The 14,417-nt window shown below is 31.3% G+C and overlaps 1 protein-coding gene across 1 annotated transcript; it reads left to right on the top strand.

Moving 5' to 3' along the window:
* The first annotated feature begins 11,027 nt into the window (after positions 1–11,027).
* LOC114370680 (metal-nicotianamine transporter YSL1-like) lies at positions 11,028–14,311 on the top strand. Its single transcript, XM_028328073.1, has 7 exons — positions 11,028–11,151; positions 11,318–11,736; positions 11,853–12,025; positions 12,322–12,416; positions 12,556–12,690; positions 12,784–13,088; positions 13,192–14,311. The coding sequence occupies exons 1-7, from the start codon at positions 11,033–11,035 to the stop codon at positions 14,121–14,123; spliced, it is 2,178 nt and encodes a 725-aa protein (XP_028183874.1). The 5' UTR covers positions 11,028–11,032; the 3' UTR covers positions 14,124–14,311.
* The last annotated feature ends 106 nt before the right edge of the window (positions 14,312–14,417 follow it).

The raw sequence follows: 14,417 nt of genomic DNA, 5'->3' as shown, positions 1-14,417 counted from the left end.
GATATTTAGGTTTAACCGTGTGTAAATATTCAAACATGTAGTTAAAATATTTTAGGTTAAAATAAAACTTTTATTTTTTTATTTTTTAATGTGTGATTTTAATCTTTCTATTTTTTAATTGAGATATTTTATCATTTACTTTTAAGAAATATATGGTATTACTTCCCATATTTTTTAACTAAAACATTTTGTTCCCCATTTTTTTAAAAAAAAATTATGATTTTGGTCCTCTTCTGTCTATTTTAAACTTGACTATGCACTTTTTTATTTTTTAATAAATTAAGTTTGTTAGAAATTAAAAAAATATTTATCACATGAACAATAGATAAACATATGTCAATATATATATATATATCAATGGTTGAAATTGTTAGCAAGAACTTTTTAAAAATAAAGTGAAATATCTCAATTAAAAATAAGGAACTAAAATTATAAACTTTTAAAAAGTCAAAAATAAATTGTCTCAATTAAAAAATAAGAAAATTAAAATCACGAATTTTAAAAAAGAAAAGGACAAAAATTACATTCTAACCAATATTTTAAATGTAATCACTAAGATATTCCTAATTATATTTAAAAATTTTATTTAATTTATAATTAATTTAATAGCACTATTAATCACAATTAATAGTGAATAATCTACCAGGAAAACTAAAACAATCAATTTATAAAATTAGGAAATCAAATATTATAATTAAAAATTAAGAAATTAAAATCATAAATTTAAAAACCCAAGAGAAACAAAATTATAATTTATTTTAACATAGTTGTGAGAGTTAACTTACTTTAAGAGTAAGTTTTTACATTTGTTTTTTGTTAACCTTTTATAAAATGTAAAACTTGTAGATCCAACCATAAAATCAGGTGATAAAATTTTGATCATCATACATGTTAAATTATAGATTAATTGAATTATTAATACGTATTTAATCTTATAACTAATTTACTTATATATTTTTTTACAGAAAAAATCTCATATTATATCATTTCAATTAAATGAAAGGTTCAATACAACTTGACATGAAATACAAAAATATGCTAACGAGCATAAAACTTATATATCCTAGCTAGCTCATAGGCAACTTGGTTGGTCTGTCTGCTAGTAAACTTTACTGCAAAGTTTTGAAAAGAACTAATTTTCTGAATACACCTTATAACAATTCCTCCCAACTCTGTTAACATGATCTTTCTTGCAGTGACTCAGTCCACTACATACTTTCAAATTGAAATCAAGCTTAAATATGATATTTGAAATGTTCATAGATTGAACCCAATTTATAGCAGTAATGAGTGCCATTGCCCCGGCTTCTTGAGGTGTTAGTGACCCATAAAACCAGAATGTTGTAGCGGAAAGAAAGCTTCCAAGGTGATTCTGAATCTTCCTGAAATATATAGGCATCGATGTTGCATTCCAGCTGCCCTTCCTCGGGGTGAATTGCATTTAACGTCATGTTTGTCTTTTTCTTTCCCCTAATTAAACTGAAGGTGCAAAAGAAAAAATGCAACACGTATAGCTTAAAACTATTTTTTTTTTTATATTTGTCGGGTATGCTTGCTATAAATAGTATTAATAGCATGACAGATCAATTTTGCCATCCTATGCAATGTAGCCTAAAGAAGTTGTCTTTAGATTTGGTTTTTATGGAACATTGAAGTAAATGGAAATTATAAGAAAAGGAAGAGGCAAAGTAGCTTTTGCTTTCGCTGAATCAGTAATTCATATTATATATTTTAGTTTTAGGAACTTTTCGTGAAAGTATTTTGACAGTGACGTTTTATGAAAATAAAGTATATATATATATATATATATATTTGTGTGTGTATGCATGTTATTTAGTGTAGGATGAAATATTGGAATAGAATCTCTTTTTGTACAAGCTAAACTTTGGTGGTTTGTTTACATGGATTTAATCAACCAAGTGTTTGTAAGAGGAGGTTAGTGTAAAAACTAAGGGAATCCATCTTAGTTTATTACACTGGATATGAATTATTATAATTTTTCTGTTGTTTGAGTTTGGTTCTTATGGGTAAAAGCAAATATTTTAAGAATGTAGAAGCTTGAGAGTATACTTGAGATTTTTAGGACTTATTTATATCATTCTTTTATAAGTTATTGTAGTGATTCTTACCAGATAAAACGTGAGAAAAACCTCCGACTGCAAATCCTGTAATTTGTGCTAAACATTGTTAATGAATTATGGACGTGTTCATATGTTTCGCGGTGACATGGGAGTTGGTGTGGTGTCAATTTTGTGGGCACAAGTCCTCTGAACGAGGTGTAGAACAGTTGCCCCAAACTAATATACTAGCTCAATATTATCATTTATCTTAGCCATAAAATGGCTTAGAAGAATGACAAGTGCCTTATTGTTATATTTGGGGTTCAGCTAACTCATTGTTGATTTATTCTTTCAAAAGGGTTGATGGTATCCTTGTTTGGATGTACACTTTTGTGTGAAGCGAATCAAGTAGCTGATAAGTTAGTTAGTTTTGGTCACTCTTTAGGCAAAGTAGAGTTTTTGAGATTATTTCTTCCTTTTTGTTTAACGTTATTTTAGCGGACGCTTCTTCCACCATGTCTCCTTGTGATTTTTAGTTGTCTTGGGGCTTCTTTCCCCCTTTTATTCACAAAGAAAAAAAGAAGAGTTGAAGAAGTTAACTCAATATTCTTTAATTGTTGCACTTTTGATTAAATGTTTTGTTTTCTAGTAATATCTATTTTTGTTGGGCTTTAATCATGACAAGCCAGTACGTATTGTTAAATTTGATAACATATTCGATAGTATTTTCCACTTTGGTAGTATATTTTTTTTATCGGCACTTTGGTAGTATAGTTGCAAGGATCCCGATGCTCGAGTCAATATTTATAAGAGAAAACTAAGAGTGCAGAAGATTAAGATTACATTCAAGGCCTTAATGGCCTATACTTATATTGTTCTTTCACAGGTTATGATAGTGATCTTTACATAATGACACATGAGAAACACCTATAGGAGTGAATCAAGTTATTTGCGCTATACGTTATTAACAAATTACATACCAAATTATATGCTTCACCTCTAAATCCAAGTTGACGTGAGGTTAATTAGAATTCTTGATTCTTTTAATGTGTTGGGGTCATACTAATCTGCATTGATATTTTCATGTGGGTCAAAGTCCTCTAAATCAGATGCAAACATGTGTGTCCACATACAACAAACTACATAAAATTTCAAACATTTTTAGGATTCTAAAAATAGATTTACTTGTGGTACATAATTGATAAAATTATATATTTTTTAAAGATACGTTTGTTTAAAATAATATTTTTTATTTATTTTAAATTATGAAACATTATTATTTAAACTTTTTTTAAAAAATAAGACATTAAATTTAAGTTAAATTTATTGTGAAGTTATAAGATTGGCTTTATGCTAAAAGGAGAAGAGAAGAAGGAAAAGATTATAGGTTCAATTTTCCCTACTAACAAGCACTAATAATTAACAACTAATATTTTTTTGATAAAAAAATGTTAAATTTTATAATATTTTTTATTTTTAAAATTAAGAAATAAAAAATACCTGTCCATTGTTTTCTTTCAAAATTTCTCTCAAAAATATATTTTTTTATATGTAGAAATCGAAAATGATACTAAAAAATTTATAACAGGCATATTGTTTAACTAACTACATTAAACCCTTTTGATCTCAAACATATTTTAAGAGTGAAGTAGGTCAAAATATATTTAAAAAACATATAAGGACAAATTGAAGCAAATTTAAGTTGATATTTGTATTTTTATTTTGAATTAACTCAGACAATTCCTCTCTCACAAGTCAATGAATAATCAATTGAGGATGATCGAGATTTAGAATTAAACACCTAACCACATGCTTAAGGGAAAAAAGTTATATATCATTCCTACCATATCATGTTGGTTGGTAATTAATTAATGTTATTTCAACTTAATGAAACTCAAACAAGATTATCTCTCCTAAAGTAAATAAATAAATAAATAAAAATAGTTATGCACTGGTGTATCAATAGGGAATCTTGATTCATGAAATAAAATTGGTGGGTAGGCTTTATAGCCCACAGCGAAACCCAGATGAACGGCCCACGATAATAGAGACAACAACAGAGGCAGAATTGAACAAAAAAACGATCGATCTGCAGCAGTTGCATCACCAACCGCTGAACTTCTTGTGGGAATCTATCAGTATCATTATCAATATTTAATGATCCTATGTTGGTTGTTCCTCAGTCGTAAGACACAGCATTTTTACGTAAGGTACATTGCATATCTCCAAACGGTCCAGTTCCCTAAATTGATGAGTTTATTTTGAGAACAAGTTGCCAACAAACTCTTGAAAAGAAATGCAACTTGTGAGGTGTGAAATAATTGATTCTCTTATTTATGAATTCCAAAATTTCCAAGATTGCAACTTGTAATTGGGAAGACAAGACACGGATTGAAAGGAAATGGTAGTATTTTACCAAGTTAAGATAATTTAATTTCGCAATTGTTTATTCACTAGCAGACACAAAACAGACACCACCGTGCATATATATATATATAATCAGGAAAAGAAATAAGGGTCCCCGTGATCTAGAGTAGTCACTCATTTTGGAGCATCCATGCTCTCACTGAAAATAACTCATATCACGGGTTACCATACAATAACTGAAATTGTTTTAATTTTGTATTACTTAATATTTAGTTATTTTTATAACCACAAGTTTGGTGCGTGGCAAGGGAACATTTGTTTCCACTTCCATAGCAGATGATGGGGATGGTGTTGATCTCTGGAGGTGGCATAAGTGTTTCTCTGCTACTGTCATTAATTTGTTTTTTCTTTCTTAATTTCTCGGATGTATTTGCATTATATTACTTGGATTTTGCTGATAATTAAAAAAAAGTTGTATTATATATTTTGAGTTACATTTTTAAGAATATTATAATCAGGAATACTATTTTTTTTATTTTAAAGAATATTTTACAAAATATTTGGTATAGATTTTAACATTTCTAGAAATAATTTTTATAATTTAAAATAATTAAAATGAAAAATAAGAGTAACAAGTGGAAGTTTTAATTAAATTACTAAAAGAATTTTTTTTTTCACATTTTCATGAGAATACAACTTTCTCATTCCTCACCGTTGAAATGAGAATGAAATAAATTATAATATGATTACTTTCTTGAAAATGAACAATATTCGAGATTTTTCTTTTTTAAAAAAAAAAAAAAACTCATAGCAAACTTGAAATAACATAACATTCCTATGTTCACATTTCCGATAGTGAATTTTTAATTCATGAAACACACTCTTAAAGGAGAATCATGCATGTGAGCCAGGGTGGTGGTGTTCGGAATCATGGATGATGAAATCAATGAACATAAGCTCTGTTGCCGTCTAAAATGAGAAGAAAAAAGCAAAACCAACTAAACAAGGATAAATTTGAATTTTCAAAAGTATTATTTCTAATGCATTTGGAGAGCATTTATGTATTTTTGTATTCTACCATGCTTTTCATGTTTAAGGTCGTAGGTTGAAAACATAAACCATTGATCATTGTTTAGCAAAATCATCGTGACAAACGCTTAGAGCATCGATGATGTCGAGGATGATTGGAGCTAGTAGCATAGTAAATAATGTTCCACAAGGAGGAAATATTCAGTTTTTTAGTTGGACAATACTACGACACTTATGGTATATATGTTTAAAGAAACATACAGAATAAAGAGAATACATATAATAATATATTCTCTTTTATTTAGTTAATGAGAAAATGGAAAAAAATATCAATTAGAATTTTTTTTTTCTTTTTCAATTCAAATTTCATATTTGTATCTATTCTTTTATTTTCGTTCTATCTACCCAATATAAGATTACATAACAAGCAAGGACAAAAAAAAAGGAGGTATAACAAGGCAATCTTCTCTTTCATGCATCTCTCGATCTTTTCATTATTTTTTTTTATTAATTATGTAAAATTTACATAAAGCATTTCATTAAATTTTAGTTTAGTCTCTCAAATATTTATATTTTTTAATATTACTTTTTTAAATGAATTTTTCATTTATTAGGTTTTTTTATCAATTTTGCTGACATTTTGGTGTATTCTATATTTTTTTTTTATTTCTTTAAACGCAATATACTACGTGTCATCTTCCTTCTTCTTCTTTTCAAATTTCTTTGGATCCCTATTGAAGTAGACCGGCTATTATAGAGCTATCTAATATTAAGGAATTTTATTTTAAACCACTGCATCGGATCTAACACTTACATGTTACACTGACATATTTTTCTTTCTTTCTTATTTTTTTTTATAAAAAAATAGAATGATTAAAAGCTTCCAATATTATTAAACAAAACGTGAATGACAGGTTGAAGTTGATAGCGAAGATTTACCTAAAGGTTACCATACATGCCCAAACTACAAATAATTTTAGTTAGTCTCAATTACTCTAACAATCCCTAGACAACAAAGGATCCGTTGAAGAGGGTTGTCCACAAAGCAAGATTTTAGTGGAGTCAAAGAGAACCAAACTTACATGCATGAGAAGGATAAGAGTTAATTTCAAATACTAATCACTCATGTCAACCCACATTGTACTTTACATGCATATTGAATAGAAATAAATAAGTTATTTGTATTTGTATTACAGATTACTTAATGTGTAACTATATTATGGTGGTGCAACGTGATAATGAGTTTGGAGCGGTGTGAAGGTTCATGGCTCACATTGATACATGTGACTTGGTGGGTGGTTAGGTGGCATCGCGGCGGTAGGTTTGGTGCAATGTGGAGGTGGCCTTGGGTGTTTGTGATGATGTTTGGGTGTGACTGTAGTGTTGGGTGGAGGTGGGGTGTGGTGGTGATGAAGGTTTGGGGGGAGAAGTAACTACGGTTTTGCTTGGGAAAGGAAGGGTAAAAAAGGGGATATCAGGAATTTTGGGAGTGCACCAAGAAAAAATATGGGATGCATTAAATAACTGTTATGACGAAGCTGACATGCGGATTTGTTATGGCCCAATAAACTTGGATAAGCCCACTAATATATTTCGAAGGCTAGTAGCCTAAAAACCTTATTGCTCCTGCACCACTAATATATTTCGTCTTTCAAGTTTGAAGTTTCAAGTTTCAGGTTTCAGCCACATCAAATAATGTCCAATGTGAATATACTAGTGTATGGCAACTCTGCAAGCTCAGACTCCTCTTGCTTGACTTGTGATCTGACATATTATGATGAATTTCAGCCAATACCCAAGAACCTTATTGCTTGACTTAAACTCTTTGTTTGATTGACCTAAAGAGAAAAGAACTATAATGGATGGACAGAAAATAACTTGTTATTCATTTCTTCTACATATAGTTTGAAATTGGCAGATAAAAGTAGGAAAGAATAGTTTCATACAGGACCTACATACGTTTTTGTTCTGTCCAACTTTGAATAAATGGAAACGGAGGGGAAGGAATTATTTTTAAAAGAAAGACAAAAAATAATTATACTTATATTACAGTTCATTCTTTATTTAATATATATATATATATATATATATATATATATATATATATTCTTTTAATTTTTGCAAGACTAAACAAGAAAAAATATATATTTTTCCTTTGGTTTTTTCTAATCAACCAAGTAACTTAAAATATCATTTCATTTTTCAGTCTTATTTTTTCCTTTTTGTTTTCTTTCCTAAATCAAACATATCCTAAGTAATCATACTTTATATATAGATTTGTTTTGAATTATTTTTCCTCACCAATTATGCTTATATCTAAACCAATCATTTACCATCCTCTAATTATTAAAGCTCACATATAAAGGCTGTCTGACATCAGGCTTTGTTTTGCAACCCTTATTTGACATTCTATGCATTGCATGACTAAATTAATATATTTTATATTTATCGTCTATCCCTTTATTTTTAAACAAAACTAGTAGAATATTGATAAATATATCACTTAGTTATCCTTTTCTTATAATTAATTAGTAGTAGTAGTTAGTAGAGGACGACCCTACTATGCTAATCTTCTACTTCTGAATTCACACGGGAAAGAAACAGGAATTTTGTAGGGTTCCAAAAAGACAGAGACAATCAATGTCAAAGTCAGGTATTGGCAAAAGTGTACGAATCAGGCACATGTCGACCACACTCCACACTAGCTAAGGTAGGATTTTGTGCTACGTGTCAGTGTCGTGTGTCAGTTGATAATGGCAGTGACCGAGCCATTAACCACTAGATTCAATTCAAGTATCCACTACGGAGAGCTACCTAGTGTGGTCATCACAAATGAATAATACTTTCTCAACATTAGATGCTCACTCTACAGCTATAGCCAGCCACAAATTGATAATATGCATTGATGCCAACATATAAGTATATGTAAAAACCACCCCTTATTAGTATTATTATTACCTTCCCTTCCTCTATGACTCTATGTACAATTAGAATTTGTGCACGATGTGATGTCTGGAATATTTCAAACCTAACTAGTGCCCATATTCAACGGTCCTAATGATGCAAGTTAACCACCATCATCATCATCTTCAGATGGTATGCAGAAAATTTTACCATATATATTTTCAGCACCTTATTCATCACACTTGCATTATTAACATGAAAGATGAAATCAGCACACATGACAATTGTAACATCTTTACTGCTGAAGTACATGAATTATATAGTACTGTATATATAGTCTATATATAAGATATACATATCAATCAACAAATCAATTAGCAAAAAGAAAAAAAAAAAAAAAGAAGGAAAAAAGGCATCGATCCAAGTTTATCTCTATGCTTCCATCATTTTCAAACTCGTGCTGATTGTTGACAGCCCAACCCATCCACTAACAGCTGCAATCAATGTATTTCAATGGCTTACCTTACTCCCCTCATGGGAAGAGAATCTTTGCCATGGCCACTAGAATATTTGTGTTATCGGAACTTTATATATGCGAGGGCAAACCTGGAAAAAGGGTGCATGAGTCAATAGAGAAGGTTAGCTAGTCAAACCAAATGGAAGTTAAAAAAGTTTTGCTGATTCTACCCCCACAGTCACTGTTGCCAGTGCATCAAATTCATTACTAGATTGTGCGTGTGCCTATTGTGTATATATTCTGATTCTGAACGCATATTGCTTTTATTTGGACAGTGATATTCATTCACTCACTCAGATGAACCTTCTGATTTTTCAAAGTGCTATCTGTCGTAGTTGGGGGCGTATCTGTGAAAAGTAAATCTTCAACAGTAAAAAGTGTAGCCATTCATATAGTTTATAAATATATAGCGCTGTCTGGTTAACTATTACTCTATTAGATTCAATTATTCGTTTCAAGTTTGATTTTTTTTTTTACTATATATGCGTTTGTTAGTGGATATATATAGTGAGAACTGTAAATGTGTATGCATGTTTATTGTAATCGAACACAGATGACAAGAATCTTATGAATGGAGAGTATAACACATTTTAATTATTATTATATATAACACCAAATCTTTTTTGTTATAGTAAGGAAGTTTTAAATTTTTATTGCTATTTATTTTGTTTTAAACAATCACAATTACTTGATCATTTAACAAGTCTCATTTAAGACCAAAGAGTGTCTAAAAGAATCATACCCCTTATCTTGAAATAACATTTTGTTACTTGTGCATTCTGAATGCTTCTTACTCAAGTAATAATTGTATTGATACAATTTTTATTTTTTTTTTATAAAATGTTATACAACAAAAAGAAAAATAAGAGGAAAATAGAGTGTGTGTGTGTGTAAAAGAGATAAAATGATTAATATAATAGAGAGATAGAAAAAGAATGTTGTGGAAAATGTTGCATATTATTGTATGAATAAATAATCTCAAAATAATAATTGTAGTTAATTGTCATCGATCTGCACTATGATTGGAAGACACACTGTTGGTTTTAAAAAGTACGCAATGATTATTATTTTTTTTAGTGTTTTAAATTCGATATTTGTTGATACGATTTTTCAGAAAACTAGAAGCCACCATAACCAAATGATAGACCAACCAATTTAACTGAAACTTGCTATATAAAACATCCACGGAATTAAACTCATTATTTTTTAACCGTGCGACATACGGGATAAATAGAGAGTTTAAATGTATTTATTTAATTTTCACTTTTTTATTTAACTGTAAAAACTAGCATAGATTTCTACCAAAGAATGTGTTATCTTTTACTTGATTTTTTTGGTATATAATTTGATCTCACAATTTTATTTTAAGTGTATATACTTAATGTAATTATCTAAGTGTGAAAATAGACATAAATAATTATTAAAGAATGTGACAAATTTTACTTAATTTTATTTTTTTATCCAATGAATATCACAATTTTATCTTAAATGTAATTGTTTCTATTTAATGAAAATGAACTATTGAACAATGTCTACTAAGAATATTTTTAAAATATGCAAAATCACAACAAAAATAATATATCAAACATAATATAAATTTTACTATTCATCCCAATGTGATTGCCCAAGTGTGCAAATAGGCATAGACAATTGACAAAAAATTTTAAGGTTACAAACATCTAATTTTCTAATAATTAACTAAACAATAATCTTACATTCAGTCAATATTTAATTCCCACATAGGGGTAGGAAACATTTATTCTCATGGGATAAAAATTTCTTTCATGAATAAAAATACACAGATATTCTCTTTCTACCCACTATTACACTCCCCTTATCCCTTTACTTATGTTCTCTAATTTTTATTTAGTGTCAATCTCTTGAATTTTAAAGTAGTGAGAGAGATTGTAATTGTTATGGGATGGAGACGGAAATGGAAGGAAAAAAATAAATATAATTATGTTTTTTCCTTTATTTGATTGAAGAGAAAATAAAAAGAAGACAAGAAGAATAGTTGACTTCTGAAAACAAATTTTAATTTTTTTCCCTTTAATTTAAATTTCATTTTTTTCTTTCCTTGTTCATTTTCTTTCCCTTCTACCAAGGATTAATATTCGTCCCATCCCAGTTAGTATTAGTTAACACTGATCAATATATGTACCCCACATCAATCCATACAGTAGCTGTGCCTTTAAGAAAGCATATCTTAATAACTTTCATGCTTCATCCAATTGGCCAGGAAAAGTCTAAAGGAGAAAGAACAAATAAACTAAGGTGAGATAGTAATAGTATATTATTATTATTATTCCATTTTTCAATATATCTATGCATGAACATCACAATTAATAAACACGGCATTAATATCAACCAGACAATATCTATTTTGGTGGGCTTGAGTTGAGTTTTCTCTGATATGTACAAAATTTGTGTTACTTATTAGGCCATATAGCTGCTACTACAGATATAGAGAGATCATGATCTCCCCATCAAGTGGCCTTAACATGGAAGAAGAGAAAAAACAAGAAATAGTTGAAAGAGATCAGGACTTGGAGGATCAGCTACCTGCTGCTGCTGCTGAAGTCCATGAGTCTCAGCCATGGACAGAACAGATAACAGTGAGAGGAATATTTGTGAGCATGATTATTGGAATCACATTCAGCATAATAGTGATGAAGCTCAACCTCACAACTGGAATGGTTCCTAACTGTAATGTCTCTGCTGCACTCCTAGCCTTTGTGTTTGTCCGAACCTGGACCAAACTGCTTCACAAGGCTGGCTTTGTAGCCAAGCCCTTCAGCCGCCAAGAGAACACCATCATACAAACTTGTGCGGTTGCATGCTATAGCATTGCTGTTGGAGGTTAGAGGATCTTTTTGAAAATATGTCTTCTTTATATTACTTAATGAAGGTTTACTCTTTGTATTTTAATTTTTTTTTGTTTTCTAGAGTTTGATCTATGTATGTGTATATGGCAGGAGGATTTGCTTCGTATCTGTTGGGATTAAACAGGACGACTTATGAGTTGTCAGGAGTTGGAAACGAGGGTAATAATCCAGGTGCTATTAAAGAACCTGGATTTGGTTGGATGACTGGCTTCCTTTTTGTGGTTTGCTTTGTTGGTCTCTTTGTCTTGATTCCACTCAGAAAGGTATACTTTACATATCTTTTTTTTTTTTTGTTTTTGCATACTTTTGTTTTGGATGTCTATTATGCTGCACATCTTTCTGTGACTTGTAATATTGGATGCATATATGTAATCACTCATCAACAATATGGGACCCTGATGTTTTATTTTTCTCTTACTAAATTTTCCATTACGTTTGTGGTGTGTGCCTATTGCCTGACTTGCCAAGAGTATTGAAGTTCAGTTTGAGTTGCATGTGATGAGAACTCACACAAGACTCCAAATACCTCTCTGGCTTACTGCATTTTTTTCTGCTGCAGATCATGATAGTTGACCTCAAATTAACTTATCCAAGTGGCTTGGCAACAGCAGTTCTCATCAATGGTTTCCATACACAGGGAGACAAAATGGCCAAGTACAGTCCACTTGTCTTTTATTCATCAGCTTTCACTTGTTGCAATTTATAGATACAATTAAGAGTTATATATATTATGATATATTTTTATCAACAAAAAGGCTACTTATTAATAATAATGTTTTTTATAATATTGCAGGAAGCAAGTACGGGGGTTCACGAAGTATTTTTGTATCAGTTTCTTATGGGGTTTATTCAAGTGGTTCTTCTCAGGGATAGAGGACTGTGGATTCGAACAGTTCCCTACCTTTGGATTGCAAGCTTGGAAGCAAACGTATGATTCTCAGCATATTTATTAATTGCTTCGGAATGGAGGCTTCCATCCAAACTAGTATTACTGATCTTAATGTTTGAATTTACTTTGCAGATTCTACTTCGATTTTAGTACGACTTTTGTGGGAGCAGGAATGATTTGCTCCCATCCTGTGAACTGTTCTTTGCTCCTTGGAGCTGTGCTCTCTTTTGGGGTCATGTATCCGCTCATTGATCGGCTTAAAGGAGACTGGTTCCCAGACAACTTAGAAGAAACTAACATGAAGGGCTTATACGGTTATAAGGTTTTTGTTTCAATTGCTCTAATCCTCGGTGATGGCATATACAATTTCACCAAGATTCTAATTTCTACAGTCTTCAATGTTCATGAAAGAATGAGGAGCAAGAATAATAAAAATGGTATGAGCAGTCACATTCACACACTCAAGTTTGCTTCTTTTTTATTTTTCAGTAATAAAAATATATGATATCTAATGTTGAGGTCGTTTTCTTACTGCAACAGTAGCAGCTGCTGTTCGGCACGAGAATCCTTCCGAGGACCATAAACAAACTGATGAATTTCTGAGGGAGAACATTCCCATGCGGATTGGAGTCATTGGATACGCTGTTTTCACACTCATTTCCATAATTATAATCCCACGCATGTTTCCTCAGCTGAAATGGTACTACGTGGTGGTAGCTTATATATTTGCTCCATCCCTGGCATTCTGCAATGCTTTTGGAGCAGGTCTCACAGACATAAACATGGCATATAATTATGGGAAAGTTGCACTCTTTACTCTGGCAGCTGTTACAGGAAAAGAAAATGGTGTGGTGGCTGGACTTGTGGGTTGTGGTCTCATTAAATCCGTGATCTCAGTGTCTTGCATTCTGATGCAAGATTTCAAAACTGCACATTACACACGTACCTCTCCCAGAGCAATGTTCATATGCCAAGTAATCGGCATTGCAATGGGTTGTGTGACAGCTCCTCTCAGCTTCTTCCTATACTACAAGGCATTTGATGTGGGAAACCCGCATGGGGAATTCAAAGCTCCATATGCGTTAATTTACAGAAACATGGCAATCATAGGGGTCCAAGGTTTCTCAGCATTGCCCCTGCATTGTTTAAAGCTATGCTTTGGGTTCTTTGCTTTTGCCATAGGCGTAAACATGATAAGAGATTTTGCACCCCAAAAGATTGGGAAATGGATGCCATTACCAATGGTCATGGCCGTACCGTTTCTAGTTGGGGCATACTTTGCAATCGATATGTTCATAGGTACTGTGGTTGTGTTTGCGTGGCAGAAGCTTGACTCCAAGAAGGCAGAGTTGATGGTTCCAGCAGCTGCCTCTGGACTAATTTGTGGGGAAGGACTATGGACTCTACCAGCTGCGATTCTAGCTCTTGCAAGAATTAAACCTCCTATCTGCATGAAATTCGTTCCTACCTAGAGCTTCACCGACGACAGAGCAAACAATGCTATAGGAATTATTAGTTACTGCACCCTTCTTTTTTTGGTAAACGCTAGTACATCGGAGCACATCAAACGTTATCCAAATGCTTTACAGAAGAGTCACTGTCACCCCCATACAATTTGTAACATAAAATTTGACAAAAATAAGATATGATTTTGGAGTTACTCTTGCAGGTACCCCTCCCGCAAAAAAAAATAATAATAATAATAATGAAAGCCAATTGAGCAGAGGATCAAACAACGAAAATAGGCTTGAACCACAAGAGAAATT

The sequence above is a fragment of the Glycine soja genome, chromosome 10 (assembly GCF_004193775.1).
Source record: "Glycine soja cultivar W05 chromosome 10, ASM419377v2, whole genome shotgun sequence".
NCBI lineage: Eukaryota > Viridiplantae > Streptophyta > Magnoliopsida > Fabales > Fabaceae > Glycine > Glycine soja.
Note: the sequence above shows the minus strand (reverse complement) of the source record. Positions and strands in the feature narration are given on the sequence as shown.